At 57.7% G+C, this 14,556-nt stretch overlaps 4 protein-coding genes across 4 annotated transcripts; 2 read left to right on the top strand and 2 right to left on the bottom strand.

Annotated features, from left to right (window-relative positions):
• Window positions 1–813: 813 nt before the first annotated feature.
• On the top strand, window positions 814–3,278 carry bglD-1 (putative beta-glucosidase D; the record flags this gene model as incomplete). The annotated part of the gene is made up of 2 exons (XM_037321200.1): window positions 814–928; window positions 982–3,278. The coding sequence occupies 2 exons, from the start codon at window positions 814–816 to the stop codon at window positions 3,276–3,278; spliced, it is 2,412 nt and encodes an 803-aa protein (XP_037179562.1).
• Window positions 3,279–4,309: 1,031 nt separating this feature from the next.
• Window positions 4,310–5,369, top strand: klhl40a (Kelch-like protein 40a; the record flags this gene model as incomplete). The annotated part of the gene is made up of 4 exons (XM_037321199.1): window positions 4,310–4,338; window positions 4,486–4,612; window positions 4,737–4,818; window positions 4,972–5,369. The coding sequence occupies 4 exons, from the start codon at window positions 4,310–4,312 to the stop codon at window positions 5,367–5,369; spliced, it is 636 nt and encodes a 211-aa protein (XP_037180104.1).
• Window positions 5,370–5,662: 293 nt separating this feature from the next.
• On the bottom strand, window positions 5,663–8,210 carry apr-1 (Subtilisin DY; the record flags this gene model as incomplete). Its single annotated transcript, XM_037321198.1, has 6 exons — window positions 5,663–5,783; window positions 5,853–6,118; window positions 6,170–6,257; window positions 6,316–6,519; window positions 6,568–8,054; window positions 8,100–8,210. The coding sequence occupies 6 exons, from the start codon at window positions 8,208–8,210 to the stop codon at window positions 5,663–5,665; spliced, it is 2,277 nt and encodes a 758-aa protein (XP_037179560.1).
• A 1,004-nt stretch (window positions 8,211–9,214) lies between these two features.
• On the bottom strand, window positions 9,215–12,529 carry TPS2 (Trehalose-phosphatase; the record flags this gene model as incomplete). The annotated part of the gene is made up of 3 exons (XM_037321197.1): window positions 9,215–9,762; window positions 9,816–11,754; window positions 11,858–12,529. 3 exons carry the CDS (start codon window positions 12,527–12,529, stop codon window positions 9,215–9,217), a joined length of 3,159 nt encoding a protein of 1,052 aa, XP_037179561.1.
• Between the last annotated feature and the right edge of the window lie 2,027 nt (window positions 12,530–14,556).

Raw genomic sequence — 14,556 nt, 5'->3', positions numbered from 1 at the left:
ACACTCATTGGAGGCCAGCATCTACGAATCGGGCTGTGTCACGGCGGCAAGTTTTCCGAGGCAAGATTGTGCCGTGCTGCCATCGTCATGATGTTGTTCACGTCTTTCCAGGCCGTCTCTCGAGGCAATCCAGCCGCGGCATCCCACTCTTCAAATACCCAAGCACTCGGAGCTAACCCTGCAAAAGATGTCGAAATGCGATAGACGATATGTCAGCGGCCGGTTTCCGATGGCTTTTGGCCGGACATAGATATGATGCTTGAGTGGTTGCAGGGAACAGCATAATAAGGTGTCCCCGTCCGGCCCCGTTTACGGAGCCGCCACGCGTCGCCGCGTAACTCTGTGCGCTGCGGTATGTGGGCAGAAGAGCAACCGCACATACAAAGAGCCCGGATTTTCCGGCCTGGCATGAAAGTCTTCTCGACTGTTTTCGTTTATTTATGTTTCACTGTCCGGAATTCCCGGGTGCTTTAAAGCCAACGTCCCAGAAAACCCGCCGACAATGAGGTTATATGGAGATCCGCCCCTGAGCCTTAATTTATTGTGGCGCTCCTCGTGGCGGGCCGGGGACGTGGAAGCTCACCACGATGGGGCGCTGACATTGCGATCGTGAACTAGACTGGCCGACATCTCGGCCTTATCGGCCCAGCGGCCGCGCAACGGACGTCGGCGCAGCAAGGCAATGGAGTTGCCAAGAAGTGTATATAATACTTGAGCAGAGACTGAAACTCGAATCACGAATCTTCAGACGAAAGAGTTTCAGCTTCACCCCATCATCCGTTCTTTAGACTATTGCCGTTCGTTTTGATCAACATGAGAGTTTCACTCTCATCCCGCGCTATTGCGGCGCTTACTTTCGTTTCTTTAACTTCCGCTCTTTCCAACTCTTCCTCCACCTCTACCTCTGCTATTCTCTCTGACGGATATGGTATTCTTGATAACCCCCGAGTATCCAGTCTTTGGCTCTGACATCATCTCCAGTCCAGCTAGGTGACTTTAACGATGCCTACGAAAAGGCCAAGGCCTTCGTCGCCACCCTCGACAACGCCGCCAAGGTTTCGATCATCACCGGCCAGAGCGTCACCAGCAACAGCTCCAGCGGCAGCTCCTGGACTGCTCTCGCCAACAAGGATGGTGTCTCCGGTATCAACTACGCCTTCTACGTCTCCGGCTTCACCATGGCCAACGCCTTGACCATGAGCTGGAACCGCGAGCTCATCGAGCAGCAGTTCAGAGCCATCGGCGACGAGTTCTACGGCATGGGCTACAACCTCATCAACGGACCCGAGCCCGGCCCTCTCGGCCGTGTTCCCTACGGCGGACGTACCCCCGAGAGTTTCGCTGCCGACCCCTACCTGACTGGTATTGCCATGGGCAAGGCAATCTCTGGCATGAACTCTGCTGGTGTCATTGCCGGAGGCCGTCACTTCCTCCTCAACGAGCAGGAGACCAACCGTTCTTCGGGCATCTCCGCCACCACCTCCGCCGTCTATACCTCCAACGCCGACGACAAGACCATCCACGAGCTCTACTCCTGGCCCTTCGCCGACGGTGTCAAGTCCGGCATGATGGCTGTCATGTGCGGCATGACCCGTGTCAACGGCACTCTCTGCTGCGAGAACAACGACCTCATCAGCAAGGTCCTGAAGAAGGAGATGGGTTTCCTCGGTCTCGTCTTCCCCGATGTCAACTCCCAGTCCACCTCTTACGGCTCCGCCAACGCCGGTCTCGACTACGGCTCCAGCAACTACTGGACTGAGGACATCCTCAACGCCGGCATCAACAACGGCAGCTTCACCCAGGACCGTCTCGACGACATGGCCATCCGCAACGTCATCGGATACTACTCCGTCGGCCTCGACAACGGCAAGCAGCCCGAGACCGTCTCCAGCTCCACCGAGTACCGTGACGTCCGCGGAAACCACTCCAAGCTCATCCGCCAGGTTGCCGGGGAGTCCATCGTCCTCCTGAAGAACTCCAACACCTCCGGCCTCGGTCTTCCCCTGAAGAAGCCCCGCACCATCTCCCTCTTCGGTGCCCACGCCGGCCCCGCTCTCGCCGGACCCAACCAGCCCTTCAGCGTCCAGGGTACCGACTCCGACGTCTACCAGGGCCACCTTGCCTCCGGCACTGGCTCCGGTCAGCTGTCCCTGCCCTACCTCGTTACCCCTTTCCAGGCCATCACTGCCCGCGCTATTGAGGACAACAGCATGATCTGGTGGCTCCTGAACAACACCTACACTTCTACCTCTTCTGGTGGCATGGGTGGCGGCGGCGGCAGCCCCCCTGGCGGCATGACCGGCAACGCTACTACCGGAGGCGGCTTTGGTGGAGGTAACAGCACCGGCGGCGGTATAGGCGGTGGCGGCGGCGGTGGCCTCGGCAACCTCGGCCAGGGTACCGCTACCACCCCTTCCTTCTCCAACTACGCCGAGAACTCCGAGGTCTGCCTTGTCTTCATGAACTCCTACTCCGGCGAGGGCGGCGACCGTAGCCTCCTTTACGACGACGAGCAGGACGCCATGGTCACCTCCGTCGCCTCCAACTGCAACAACACCGTCGTCATCGTCAACACCGCCGGCCCCCGCGTCCTCGACGCCTGGATCGAGAACGAGAACGTCACCGCCGTCCTCTACTCCGGCCTCCTCGGCCAGGAGTCCGGCAACGCCATCACCGACGTCCTCTACGGCGACGTCAACCCCAGCGCCAAGGTCACCCACACCATCGCCAAGAAGGCCACCGACTACCCTGCCCAGATCTGCCTGACTGAGGTCTGCGAGTTCTCCGAGGGCGTCTACATCGACTACCGTTACTTCGACTCCAAGAACACCACCGTCCGCTTCCCCTTCGGCCACGGCCTCAGCTACACCACCTTCTCCTACGACAAGGTCGATGCCACCGCCACCAACCAGACCGCCTTGAGCTCCAAGTACCCCACCGGTGCCCTGTTCCCCGGTGGCCAGGCCGATCTCTGGGACGAGGTCGTCAGCGTCAAGACCAAGGTCCAGAACACCGGCGCCATCGAGGGCTCCGAGGTCGCTCAGCTCTACGTCACCTTCCCCGCCGAGGCTGCCCAGCCTACCCGTGTCCTCCGTGGTTTCGAGAAGGTCAACGTCGCCCCCGGCCAGTCTGGCGATGTCACCTTCAGCCTCCGCCGCCGTGACCTCAGCTACTGGGATACCACCGCCCAGCAGTGGGCCGTCGCCAAGGGCACTTACACCTTTTCCGTCGGTGCCAGCTCCCGCGACATTCGCGGCACTGCCCAGATCACTGTTTAGATTGTCTCTGCAGGGGAGGACTCTTTCATAGATGGTTGATTACTGCACCGTTTCTTCATGTACATGTTTTTAGACATATAGATACCTTAGACTTGTTCCTGACGTTGGATAGAACAGCATTTAGACAAAAGCGTTGTTTTATAAACATTTGATTTCAATCTTCAAATCTCCGATGACGCTCAACGTGAATTCTTATGTAACTCACATGTAGCTCAGTGATGTCTTAGTTGATGCTCACTATTGAGTCAGCTGCTTCCTGTGCTCAATGTCAAATTTCAACGTTCATGTTTTGTTAGAAATGGCAACTGGAAATCTGCAGCCGTCATTCAGCGTCTTAATTCAAGCCTGTCTCCAAGTCCTTCGGAGCAACTGCCACCCACTTCAACTAAACGTGATTCAGCATCGTCCATCTTAACCTCAACATACCAACGTCAACTTCTGAGATCGTGTGTGAGCAGACTTAATCAACCCCCATCGCGACTTCCTTCCGGTTCCTCCTGCCAACCCGAAGCAGCACAGGCTTTTCTCTACCGAACATCGAGGGTCGGAGAACTATTTAGAGCCATCAAACTTCCCAACCCACCCACTTGCAGCTCTCAACTCTTCCCCCTCCCATCACACGTCCTAACCACACACCACAACAGGAGTGACCTGGAAGACTGGATCACTTCTTTTACGCTAATACTACAAGGTGAATTTTGCATTTCAGACACTCAAACACCTTGGAAAACCCCAATCTCAAATCCATCGTTCATTAACCTCAAGACGAGGCAAGCGAGAGAACGGATCGCAGCTGCCGTTGCCGTTGACCCAGTAAACAGCTTACAGCCTCTGGGCCGCCAGATATTTATATTCATCTTCGAAGTCAGTCTTCGTTCTTCTACCTCCACACATAATAGTTTCACAAAAGAACGTATACATCTTCACACAACAGACCGCACGCGCTCTCACACAGAGGACCATCTAAATTGGGGTTCCGGGAACAGTGTAAGACTTCACACAAGTCAAATCACATCTCAACATTCGTCATCATGAGCCCTTTCGGAGATCAGGATCAATAGTAAGTTTCCCTCTTCACACCCTCTTCACATCCTCTTCACTGAACAAATTCCCCTCACTCTTTGTCTACTCTCCTCCACATAAGCAAAAACCTTGATGCACACCACCTATCTTGTTTATGCTGCTTCTAACTTGTATTCCTTTCTAGCCTCCTCATGTCAGGCATCCTATCTGACTGCATGGTCATCTGCGGAGACAAGTCTTGGAACCTCCACAAGACGATCCTCTGCACGCGCTCCTCCTATTTCAAGTCTGTTCTCTTGAACAACTGGCCAGTGAGTGCATCTTCACCCTTTTACCCCTTTTATCCTTTTTGACCTTTTGGGTACGCCATCCAATCATAGCATTGAGTGCATCTTCATATCAATGCCATGCATGCCCAACGCTAACTTGACAAAGGAGGCGAAGATCAGCAAGGTCGAGATCACAGAGTACACGCCTGATGAGATTGACCAGCTCATCAGGTTCATCTACCTGGGCAGTAAGTCTCCCGACTCATGGCGCCATTTTCATCTTTGTCGCCCCTCTTTGTCGCCCCTGTCGTCCTTGTCACTGTTTTCGCATTTCTTCACTGCCATCTCCCTACCTAGTTCACCCCCTTTCTTATCTACTTATCCTAACAAACGATACACAGAGGTGAACTTCCAGCCCTTCGAAAAGGCCCACACCATCCTGCACAACTGCGCTCGCCTCTGGATCCTGGGCGACTACTTCAACGTCCAGGCGCTCTGCGACGAGGTCATGGACTACCTCACCAACAAGGTAGTCCCACGCAACGGACGTCTAGCAGAGGCCCAGGGATTCTCCCTCAACCCCCAGGACTGGCTTGATGCTGGCCGGTGTATCTACACTGAGTATGAGAAGAAGCATAAGCTTAAGGATGCCTTCCTGGCTATCACCCTGGATAAGATCTTCGTCCGCAAGCAGGCTATTAATATGCCCGAGTACAAGAAGCTCTGCAGAGAGTACAACCAGTTCGGCACTGATGCCATGCTCAAGCTGATTAAGGACGGCACTACGAGGCTTCAGTGAGGGCGCGGCGGAGATATTGGCGATTGGGGCATATGGTTAGACGCTCCATCAGTTCATAGAGAGACGTTTGCATCTCTCAGGGTTTGGCCTTTTCTGGAGTTAAGGAGTTTGTTGCAGTTTTCTCTCGCTTGGCTTTCTCTCTTTTCACCCACAACTAGTTATTTGCAGCACAGTTTTAAACGAGGACGGAGCCAGTGCATAATATTTCAACAGCGGCAAATACCTCGTTGCTTCATAGCGAGTCTGTAGTTCTAATCCACAAAAGTTGCAACATTTGATTCCATTTCTGATTACTACCATCTGCGAGCAACTGTCGTGTTCCCGGTTGGCAGAACCGTAAACTCAGTTGTCAGTCCCTTCCAACTACCTGCCTCCAGAGGGTCAGAGAACGGGACCAATACAGCGAACCTCATGCTATGCCAAATGTTAGCCTCATCTCCCATTGGTATCGTTGTCGGTTGAAAAGCCGGGAGTTCGACTTACGTGTAATTGCCATGGGTAATCTGCGTGCCATCTGCCATCTTCCCGAACCAGTAATAGGCCGTCGTGAAGCCGCCAGTAGTCAACGCGTTCCTACCTTGGTCCGTAACCGGGAACGAGAAGGTATCACTGGCATTGTGACGAGCGGGGTTGAAGGTCGCCACGCTGCCCGCGGAAGACCACGACGTCGCCGACCCGATGTACCCCTTTTGTCCAGGGACAGGTGGATACTCCCAGTCACGCTCGTTCTCGAAGCCGGATTCGTAGATCTACTTTTCATCAGAGCGTGCTACGATTCATGAGACTGAGAGAGTACTTACGTCCCATCTGACTTCTCTGGTTCCCCACTTGATCTTCATGAACATCATGGGGAAGTCTTGCGCACCGGTGGCAGTGTTGAAGTTGAATCTGTGATGGCCGGTTAGCACGATGTTCTCATATCCTATCTTCCCAGCATTGCACTAACGTTGTCTTGTTGCTGTAAGCACTTGTAGACCTCAGCCACGGATACGTGCCATGGAAGGCGCTTTGCATCTGCTCCTTCAAGTCGAATGCCAGCCCCTGGAAAGGAACAGCGACAGTCTCTCCATTGCTCCCCTTGACCAGGACTCGGCCACCATAAGCCGGGAGTGCCGTCTCGTTGACGCCCTGCGGAATCTCAAAGGTAAACCTGCCATCGTCAGCAGCTGCTCAGCCCAACAATGGGTGATGAACTCACTCCACCTTCCTCGTCTCTCCAGGACCCAGCTCAAACTCTTCAGGAACTCCCGCCGTCACCGTGATATTCGACGGCGTCATCTCAGGTCGATACCGCATCCTCGGCGTCTCCCCCACGTCCTTCGCATCGAACGGCCTCAACATCTCAAACCCAGCCCAGCTCTCCACCTCAAAGCTGTACTTCACACTCTCGTTCCCGCCATTCCGCACCGTCACCCCCTGGCTCGCACGGAAGTTGGCCGTATCATTCAGCCCGAACCTCGCCAGCTCCAGACTCGTGCCGTATCCCAACACCTTCCTCGCATCAATCAGCCCGCCGCCGACCTGCTGCGAAGGTGCCCGGTACGCCTCATCCGAGCCCCCGCCATACAACAACCACGGCAACGAAGCACCGGAAGAGACGACCCTCATCGCTAGATCCTTCGCAAACTCCTTGCCGTGTACGCCCCGTCCGCCGTGCTTGGAGATGTACAACGCCGCCACGCCCGCAACATAAGGTCCCGCCATGCTCGTTCCGCTAAGCAAGACAAACTCGTTCCCATCACCTCCAGGCCAGGTGCTAAACACATCCGTCCCCGGCGCCGCAATATCCGGCTTGACGCTCAAATCATACAGCCCGCCCCAGCTCGTAAAGTAACTCGGCTGGATCACCTGCCCGCTCTCGTTTCTCTTCACCTCCGCGCTCGCCACCGCAATCGCATTCTCCCCCGAGCTGCCGCTGCTCGCATAGTACGCGCCGCCGTTGCCCGAGTTGCCCGCCGAGATGGTAACCACCACCCCCTCGGCCGCGATCCGGCTCGCCACCACCGCCCACGCGTTCTCCGCGAACCCGCCCCTACCTCCAATACTCGCATGTATCACATCCATCCCGTCATCATACGCCCTCAGGAACGCGTCAATCAGCGTCGCCGTATCCGTCCCGTCCCCCGCGCCAAACACCTTGTACGCATACAACCTCGCCCCAGGCGCCACGCCCACCCACCCCGTCTCCGCCTCCCCAGCAATTATCCCCGCAACGTGCGTCCCGTGGCCCTGCTGATCGACCGGGTCGCCATCAGGCGTCTTCACGCTCCCGACAGCCCACGCATCACCAACCAGATCCCACCCGCCCGCAACCTTGAACTCCTCCCCGAACCCGCCGCCGAGGGCTGAGTGGTTATACCACACCCCGGTATCCACGACGCCGATCTTGACCCCGTCGCCGCGGAGGCCCTGCTCGTGGAGCGCGTCGACGCCCGTGGCCCAGTGCACGGCGTAACTCCCCGCGGCACCGGGCTCGACCGCGACCTGGCGCTTGACGGGCGCGACGAGGTGCGCGTAGCTGTTGGGCCAGACGGCCGCGACGTCGGGCAGGGTGCGGAGGGAGTCGAGGTTGTGGGTGTCCGTCTCGACGGCGGCGCCGGAGAAGAGCGAGGAGGAGAAGGTCTTGAGGACGGTGATGCCCTCTTCCGAGGCGAGCTCGTCGCGTTTTGTTATAGTGTTGACGCCCTGCTTCGGTCAGTCGTGATTTGATGTAAAGTGAAGACTTCTCACATTGGTGAACTCGACGATGAAGCGCTTGGGCTCGTTCTGGGTGTCCTCCTCATCCTGAGCCAGAGCCCCGACGATGAACGTCAGGGCCGGAAGCAAATGACCGAAGCGCATCTTGTCTGTTGATGCACCGTGGATAACACTGGCGTCTCACCATCGTGACGACGGGAGTCACGCCTCTTAATATTGACAGACATGCGCCATCACCACCTTCTCATCGCGCAAGTTCGCCCCGCCGTTGCAATCTATTGCCCCGCATCAAGGGTGCAGTTGCGCTCGTTCCTGCAGACAATCCAACCTCGGACAGGCAAGTCGCAAGCGGCATCGTCCCGATTCTGTCGTCTCCCGGGCTGGGGTATTTTCACCAGGTCGAGATAACTGCTCAGCATTACGAGAAATCGGGTGCTCAAGTCGTATCTCTAGTCACTCTTATCCACTGAACGTAGACAATAGGGGAAGAAACCAAAAGAAATGCACTCACCTTCAAAAACATCCTCCCAAAACCAACATCGCCAAGAACAACCCATGCAAAGGACCAGGATCATCAACCTGCGCAAACATGCTCGGTCGGGCACTGCACTCAACAAGGCCTCACGAACAGCTTAGCCTTTCCCACTTCAGCCATTTGAAAATCGCCGCGAGATGATTCGCCAGCGCCAGCGTCTCCAATTGACTTTCTCTCGGCGTCGGCCGAGCTGCCAGGTACGACGGCCGATCCGACGACGATCCCAGAAGCAATGTGACCTTCTTTTCTGGGTCTCTTTTCTCTGCGCGCATGTGTCAGCGGGAAACACGTGAAAAGCATGGGCGTCAATGTCACTTTACGCCGGGATCGTGACAATGAGGGAACGATAAAATAAATAAAAAGTCTATATGCATCTTGGCCACTGTATCTGTCGGGCCATCCCGCTCCGATGCTGGTTAACCCGTCATGCATCATGCCTCGCGTGTGTTGAATAAACTGCACTGCCTGCCTCTCGCTGCTCGATGTCTGCCGTCCATCGGCTGCCGATATCAAAACACAAAAAACACCGTCTGGTAAAAATTCAAAAAGATGCCCTCTATCCATACTCCCGGCTGCATGACTCCCATCCCATTCACAGCTTGCTTCGCTTCGGTCACTTCTCCGACTCGGGAATGTGACCCTCCACCGTGCTCAGGGCCGCGAGGTTGACCTGGCCAAAGTGCTCGTGAGCCTCGCCGCCGAGGCCGACGCCGGCGAGCAGCGCCACGCACTCGACCACGTCCTCGGGCTCGAGGAGATGCCATCTCGCGAGCGTGACCTTAGTGCTCGCGCCGACCGTAACGGTGAAGACGTGCTCGTTTTCGACCTCGTTGCCCGACAGGCCGTTGAGCGCCCGGAACATGTCCTCGTCGGTGAAGTCGTCGCCCAGGCAGAGGACGAACTCGACGCGGCCGGGGTGCCTGTCCGTGGCGGGGGCGGAGTTGTAGGTGTGCACAAGGCGCTTCGCTATCTCGCCCTTGTTGATGAAGGTCGGTCTGACCTCCAAGTTGGCCTTGCCGGCCATAACCTCGACGTCCCACTTCTGTCCCACCGTCGACTCGAGCTCCTTGTGGCACTCTCGTGACATGTGCAGGCCCTGCTCCGGGTCTGCCAGTCGGTAGTGCCAGGTGAGGGCGCAGCGCTTGCGCTCGATGAAAGAGCCTGGGTACGTTAGCAATCCGGCGCGTTTTCGCTCGAGTTTTCAAATGACTTACCAGGGACTCTGTCCGTGTAGGACTGGAACACGGCCATGACCTCGGACTGCCAGCCCATGTCGAACTCGTCCGCCAGGTTGATCCACTCGTCAGAACCGGGGTTCTTCATGAAGCTGCCGTGCTCAGCGCTGAAGCCTAGGCCGGCAATGTGGCCGAGGTGCTGGGAGAGGAACTCCTGGTCGCGGCCGGAGATGATCCAGACGGCGTTGCGCTCGTCGCTGGTCAGGGCCTTGAGGGTCTGGAGGACGCGCTCGGAGGGCACGGCGGCGCTGGGCTCGCGGACGATCGGGGTGAGGGTGCCGTCGTAGTCGAACATGAAGAGGCGCTTGCCGGCTTCGCGGTAGGTCGTGAGCATGAGGGCGCGGTCGAGGAGAGGGGTGGCGACGACGTTCTTCTGGGTGCCCAGGACGTGGACGTGCTTGCGGATGAAGTGGTCGATCCAGCTCTGGACGTTCTTGGTGGTGACGTGGCTGTAGAGGCTGGCCTGCATGGCCATGCGCTTCTCGGGCGTCATGGTCAGGGCGTTGTTGATCTCAATGCCGACGCCGCTGAGGTCCCAGGGGTTGATGTGGATGGCGTCCTTGAGGCTGCCGGCGGTACCGCTGAACTCGGAGAGGATGAGGGGGCCGTGGCCTTCGCGCTGGCAAATGACGTACTCCATGCTGGTCGTGTTCATGCCGTCGCGGACGGAGGTGATGAGGCCAATGTCGGCAGCGCGCAGGAGGGCAAAGTACTCGTCCTGGCTGAGGTACTGGGGGTAGTGCTGGACGGGGGAGAAGCCCAGACTGCCATACATGCCGTTAATGCGCATGACGAGCTCGTTGACGCGCGTGGCGATGCGGTTCTCGGGGTCCTCCTTCTCCTCCTCGATGCTCGTGGGCGAGGTGACCTGGATGAGGACCACCTTCTCGCGCCACTCGGGGTACATCTCGAGGAAGCGCTCGAACGCCTGCAGCTTCTGGGCGACACCGCGGACACTGTCAAGACGATCCCTGCCGACGATGATCTTCTTTCCCTCGTACAGCTTCTTCAGGGCGTTGTACTTTTCGGTGACGGCGTCGGTCCAGGCGTACATTTCGCACTTGTCTGCGTTGATGCCGATGGGGAAGACGCCGACCTGCACGCGAGCTCCGTAAGCGTCGACGCCGCCGCTGTCGGAGGGGAAGCCCAGGACGCGGGTGCAGCAGCTGGAGAAGTGGCGGGAGTAGCTGTAGGACTGGAAGCCGACGAGGTTGGAGCCCAGAACGCCCTCGAGCACCTCCTTACGGCGCGGCAGGCATCTCAGGAACTCGGAGCTGGGGAAGGGCGAGTGGAGGAAGAAGGAGATGTACATGTTGGGGACGCGCTGGCGCAGCATGCTGGGGAGCAGCATGAGGTAGTAGTCGTGGACGACGACGATGTCGCCGGGCTTGTAGAGCTCGATGATGCTGTTTGCGAACTTTTGGTTCATGCGGTAGTAGTCGGCCCACTGGAGGCGCTCCTTGCGGCCGTCGGTGGGCTCGTGCTGCTTGTAGTGGAAGAGGGTGTAGAGGTCGTGCTCGGCGTAGCGGCGCCAGCGGCTCTGGTCCTTGAGCAGGAGGCCGTCGTCCTGCTGCTCGTTGTCGTCGCACAGCCAGACGGGGACGGTCTTGATGGTGCGGTTGTGGGCTAGCTGGTTCTCGAGGCGGACCTGGTCCTCCTTGGGCAGCCAGAGGCCCTCGGTCGGGGGAGGGGTCGGCAGGCGGGCGTCGCCATCGATCGGGACGGGCGCGGAGAGGGTGTTTAGGCTCGAGAAGTGGACGGTCGTGGCCGGGGGCGTGCCGGGCGGAGAGAGGACATCTTGAGGGGTGTCGATCTCGCCGGTCCAGGCGACGACGGTGTGGTTCCAGGGGGTCTCGTCGGAGGAGAGGTAGGCAAAGGAGTCGAAGAGGGCGGACTGGCCGCGGCGAGGCTTCAATTCCTGTTGGTTGTGGTGATGATGTCAGCGGGGTTATTCGCACATAATGTCAATTGACGAAGGCAGCAAGCAGCACACCAAGGGAGAGGAGTGTATGTAGTCTTACCCAGTCGGAGCCCTTGCGGTACTTGAGAGAATGGGGAATGTTGAAGGTGGCCGAGATGATGCTGCCGCTCAGCTGCAGGTCGGGGTTGGAGGCGCGAATCTGCGACAGCGACTCACGGCGGCCCATGGCGGCGAGCGTCATGCGCTTGAGGATGTCTTTGCCGATGGCGGTGCCTGGCGACGTCGGGAGGTTGTGGCCGGCGATGAAGGGCGTCGTGGCCGGGAGGGGCGTGGAGGAGGAGGGGGCAAAGGCGACCTTGCTGCTGCTGCTGCTGCTGCTGCTGCTGCTTCCGCTGCCGTGATGGCTGGTGTTACTGGTGTTGCTGTTGTCGCCGGCGCGAGTGTCGTCGTCGTTGGTGGTGTTGTCGGTGTGAGTGTTGGTGGTGTTGTGGTGGGAGGTGGAAGAAATGGAAAAATACGAGGGCGAGGCGGCGCGGGAGGAGCCTTCTTCGGGGGAGTCGCGGTAGGTGTAGGTGTGCTGGTGAATCCCCGGCGTCACGGCGTCGGAAAGGGCGATGCTGCGCAGCACCGGGTTGGCGGGGTTGACGGGCGCTGGGTTCAGGCTGTTGAGCGTCTGCTGTAGCTGGCGGTCGCCCACTGCGGGCGAGTTTGCCGACGAGCTTTTATCAGCCTGCGCTGCCAATGCTTCTGGCTTTTGGTTTTGGCTGCTCATGATTCAGTTCAGTGGGTGCGGTGCAGATACAAATGGTTTGGGCTTAGCGGCCAGTCGAGGAACCGGGCAGCAGATTAAACAGGTTGCAGGGAAGAATAACAAAAAGAGGGGGGTACAGTTGTAGATAGAGATGATGGTAAGGTAGTAAGAGATGTAAGGCAAGGTAGAGAAAACAAAGATCAACGACGATGGAGTGAAGCTATCCCCGTGCACACCGACTTGCGTTGTTGATCAAGACACGCAACAGACTGAAAATGGGAGAAGCCGGGGTAAAATGAAATGGATGTTCTCGAGATTCAACAGAAAACACACGACAACTGCAGCAGCCGAGCCGAGCGACGAGCGAACCAGCTGCACACGCCCCGACTCTTGACAAGAGACACAGACAGACGGTGAGCAGAGAGACAAGACAGAGTCCGGGGACCTGGACCTGGACCTGAAGCCGTATCGGAATAGGCAGTCCAGGCGACGACGGTGACGGTGAGCGATGTGGGAGACGGGGGGGATTGGCGTCAGGGGTGAAGAGACAGACAGTCGCGGGGGGTAATGTTTTTGCTGTTCTTCTGTTGTTGCTTTTGTGTTTCTGTTTCTGTCTTGTTCTGCTGCTGTTGACAGAACAAGCAAGAGAACAATAGAAAGAGAGAGAGACTGCGGACTCTCAAAAGGTCTATCCCGTCTCTGATCCTGCTGCTGCTGCGCGCGTCGCCGAGCCGTGACACGATGCTGATGTCGATGCTGATTATCTCGTGAATGTATCTCGCCCCGTGTCCCCGGCCGCAGGGTACTTTGCAACCTGGCCCCCCTCTTCTTCAGGACGAATTGCTCCTATCCTGACCCCCAATGCCCCCAATCCTGGCCCGGGCCAGAACTCCAGAGACCCAGATGAGGGACTGACAAGCCCAGCAAGTCCACAGCTGCGTGGGACGAGCTTGGTGATTGGCTGCCGCCGCGGTGGTGTATTGCTTGGTAGTTGCTTGTACACCGCACCTCAGGGATATCGTCTGCTGCTGCTGTCTGTCGTCTGTCTGTCGTTTTTTGTCTCTCTGTCTTTCGGTCTGGAGATGTCGAAGAGAGATTGGAAAGAGGACAGATTCTCTTTTCTCGAGTTGTCTTCCCCAACCCCGACTACTTTCTTCGTCTCTACCCCTCTCCTCTCCTCTGTAGCTCCGTGTCTCGGAGATGGCTGTCGACAGACCGACACTCTGTACCACAGCTAGACTAGACAGCCACGATGCTCAACCCAGCACGCCTCCAGCTTCAGGGCACTGACGGCGGCACAGCAGACTGACAGCGGCAGCCAGGCCAGACCAGACCAGACCACTGCTATTTCGGTGGTGTGGAGGGGAAGCTGCCGGAACGCGCGAGAGGTGGTGGCATGAGTATCGTCGAGGTAGCTGGTCCGCGCTCGGGAGGTATTCTCGGTGTAGTTGGCCTCTTGATTTTGCATGTGGCGATACATATGACGCAGTACCGCAAACTCCTCGAGCTACTCGCCCAAAACTTGGCAGAAGCACCCCAAAAGGGCTTCCCCCTGGTTCGGACGGGACGAATTCACAGCACCCGGATTGGCTCGTCTTGGGGGCGCCCCCTGTTCGCTGGCTGTCAAAGCTGGGTCAAGCTGGGTCGAGCTGGACCTCAGACCGCGCTGTTCCTGGACTGCTGCGCCGGAGGTAGAGCACCGGTCCTGCGTGCTGCACCCGCTGAGCGACATGCTGCCGGGTTGATGCCTCTGCTTGCCGTCGTCTGTGTGCCCCGATGATGTCTGTGTGATGCAACCAAACACCGTAACAGAGGGGGAAAAAATACCAAAATCTCTCAAAAATGGCCGAGAGCTCTCTGCTGTGCGTGCTTTTCCTCAACCCGCATCATTCTGCATCTTCTCCAGAAAACAGGGGACAGCCGAGGGGGGAGATGCTGGGGACTGAGTACGTAAAGCAAAAACCGGGGGGACGGACGGGATACCCAAAGAGACAAACAGTGAAGTCTTCGTAATCCCTTTTGCGCTCCCATGGAGCCGAGTGGTTGAA

This window comes from Colletotrichum aenigma (genome assembly GCF_013390185.1).
Source record: "Colletotrichum aenigma strain Cg56 chromosome Unknown KSG_Cg56_contig04, whole genome shotgun sequence".
NCBI classification, from domain to species: domain Eukaryota; kingdom Fungi; phylum Ascomycota; class Sordariomycetes; order Glomerellales; family Glomerellaceae; genus Colletotrichum; species Colletotrichum aenigma.
The sequence above is the reverse complement of the archived record's forward strand: the minus strand, read 5'-3'. Positions and strand labels throughout refer to the sequence as shown.